Genomic DNA, 2,837 nt, shown 5'->3' on the forward strand with positions numbered 1-2,837 from the left:
CAAAACGAAGACAAATAGGAAAAACCTTTTGTCTCTGAAAATGAGGGAAGAAGAGAGGGAGTAAGAGAATATGGGAAAGAGGAGGAAGAACAATGGCTTCCTCCCCCCTAAAAGGTAAAAACGACTCTAGAATGGTTTTTTGGGAGCAAAATCAAAACATCTCTAATTATGCCATAAACTCAACCGTTTGAAATTAGGGAGATTCACTATTATACCCAATATGGGGGCCCAAATTATAAAAATATCCTATATAAAATGGACTTTAGAAACACACCTAAAGCCCATTTACAACATAACAAAAAAGCTTTTAACTTCTTATAAATTACAAAACTGCCATCAATTTCTTAAAACAAGCCCAACCCCAAAATCTCATAAAAATACTCAAAGCACTCAATAGGGCATCAAAGTAATTTAATAATCAATATTAAATTCAATAAGGCCAGCTATCATTTTTTGGGTCTTTTTTGGGTTTGTTTATAGGAATTCAATTGTGTAGGGTTTATTTATAATATTAGTGCTAGAAATGGGTATATCACTAAATATCTCTTAAAATTAATTGCATTCCATCTTGCCAAAAATCAGAAAAAGACAGAGGGAAAGAACCACTCTTGATTTTTGTGAGAAGCGCGAAAGAACCATTTCACATCCATTGCTTCTATTAATTTCTATACATGCACATGAGGGCATTCCACGACTTTAAAAACCCCCCCATACACAACTTGAAGTGCACCAATTCTTCGTCCAAAAAAAGAAGTGCACCAATTCAATTTCATCCTCACCTTCACACTAGCAACTAGTGCCTCAAAAAATTATCAATGTCTCCTCTTGTTTCACTCTTCCTCCTACACATAGTAACCGCGTCCGCCACCCAACTACACCCCGGTTATTACTTGGGAACGTGCCCAAAAGCCGAAATCATAGTCCGAGATGTCATGAAGAAGGCTTTCACCAGAGATCCCCGGAGTCTTGCTTCAATCATGCGCTTCCAATTCCATGATTGCTTTGTTAATGTAAATAAAACTATATATACAAAGTAAAATTGTATATTTCCTTATAATCATTATTCTTTAACAACTGATTTGTTAATGCTTCATATTAGGGTTGTGACGCTTCTTTGTTACTTGATGACACACCGACCATGCTAGGAGAAAAACTCAGCCTCTCAAATATAAATTCACTAAGATCTTATGAAGTTATTGATGAAGCCAAGGCAGCCTTGGAGAAGGCCTGTCCCGGAATTGTTTCTTGCGCTGATGTCATAATCATGGCTTCTAGAGATGCTGTTGCCCTGGTATATTAAACTCTCTTATCAATATTACATGGACTTACTTTGAGGCCAACGTTAATATTAACTTGTACGACCATTGTATTGAACCGTATTCCACTGGACGAGTACGTACACTCTACTATATACGTACTAGTCCAATACAATGTATAAAGAAAAGTGTTATTTTAGTACTAACTTAATTTTTCCTTGATTAGACTGGAGGACCAGATTGGCAAGTGAAGTTAGGAAGATTGGATAGCTTGACAGCGAGCCAAGAAGCCTCAGACAATGTCATGCCAAGTCCAACATCCAATGCAACCTTCCTCATAGACCTCTTTGGCAAATTCGATCTCTCTGTCAAAGACCTTGTTGCCCTTTCGGGCTCACACTCCATTGGCAAAGCTCGGTGCTTCTCCGTCATGTCTCGGTTGTACAACCAATCCGGCACGGGCCGGGCAGACCCTGCCTTTGAACCGAAGTTTAGAGAAAAGCTAAACAAGCTTTGTCCCTTAGATGTGGACCAAAACGTTACCGTAGGACTTGATGCGTCACCTGTTGTGTTTGATAACCAGTACTTCAAGGACTTGGTTTCAGGGAGAGGGTTTCTGAATTCGGATCAAACACTTTATACATTTCCACAGACTAGAGGACTTGTGAAGCAGTTCAGCATTAACCAAGGAGTATTTTTCAAGGCCTTTGTGGAGGGAATGTTAAAGATGGGTGACTTGAAGGTGGATCAGCCTGGGGAGGTGAGAAAGAATTGCAGGGTGGTTAATTATTAGTCATCTCCCCAACATTGTCACATAATTGGTCTAATTTGTAAGGAGTTTGTAGCTCAAGTCCTTAAAAACATTTACTCCATGTCTCGATTCCACACTCCCCCATTATCCCTTATATATAATAATAAAAAATATGGTCCAATTCGGTTGGAATATATGAAAATGGTTATTATTATTGTACTTTTTAGAATGAGTATGTTGATTTAAATGTTTGTTTGTTTTTTATACAAATAACACTGTTAAGGTGATTTAAATGTTCTTAATCATTTAAGATAACAATCCTCTTTTTAAAGTTTTTTATTAGCCTAAACTTAGACCGTAATTTCATAAATGTGAACTTTTTTTGCACATGTAGTCAAAAACTCACTTGAATAAACGACCTCAAAATTAAAACCCATTTATCTTTTATATAAGAGTGTTGGGTCTATTAAGTCAGTTATGAAAACATGTTTTGACAATTGACAAAGATAGAAAATATTAGGGGTGGTTGCGGTTAGGTTACCGCAACTTTTTAATGAAACTGTGAACCGATCGACATATTGCGGCATGGTGAAAAGATGAACTATGAACATACTGATATATTGCGGTCGCCAATTATCGATATAGGGAACAATATAACATTACAGAACTTTCTATCAACAAAAAAAGAGTCTGCTCATGCTTAAAAATACTGATGAAATAAGCAAAAAAAATTGTCATTAGCAATGATTCTTTAACTCATTTACGAAGAGAATGAACTTTATTATTAAACATAAACCAATACAATCCACAATCCTGCTAATGCACAATTT

The 2,837-nt window shown here is 36.5% G+C and overlaps 1 protein-coding gene across 1 annotated transcript; it reads left to right on the forward strand.

Annotated features, from left to right (window-relative positions):
• On the forward strand, positions 590-2,249 carry LOC18772528 (peroxidase 17). The gene is made up of 3 exons (XM_007207508.2): positions 590-1,010; positions 1,100-1,291; positions 1,483-2,249. Exons 1-3 carry the CDS (start codon positions 816-818, stop codon positions 2,047-2,049), a joined length of 954 nt encoding a protein of 317 aa, XP_007207570.1. The 5' UTR covers positions 590-815; the 3' UTR covers positions 2,050-2,249.

Source organism: Prunus persica, chromosome G6 (assembly GCF_000346465.2).
Source record: "Prunus persica cultivar Lovell chromosome G6, Prunus_persica_NCBIv2, whole genome shotgun sequence".
Taxonomy (NCBI): Eukaryota; Viridiplantae; Streptophyta; class Magnoliopsida; order Rosales; family Rosaceae; genus Prunus; species Prunus persica.

Excerpts from the sequence above, each read along its gene's own strand:
- LOC18772528 (XM_007207508.2), top strand. The coding sequence starts at position 816 with ATGTCTCCTCTTGTTTCACTCTTCCTCCTACACATAGTAACCGCGTCC. Across the intron at positions 1,011-1,099 it reads TCCATGATTGCTTTGTTAAT|GGTTGTGACGCTTCTTTGTT; the intron begins GTAAATAAAACT and ends GCTTCATATTAG. Across the intron at positions 1,292-1,482 it reads CTAGAGATGCTGTTGCCCTG|ACTGGAGGACCAGATTGGCA; the intron begins GTATATTAAACT and ends TTCCTTGATTAG.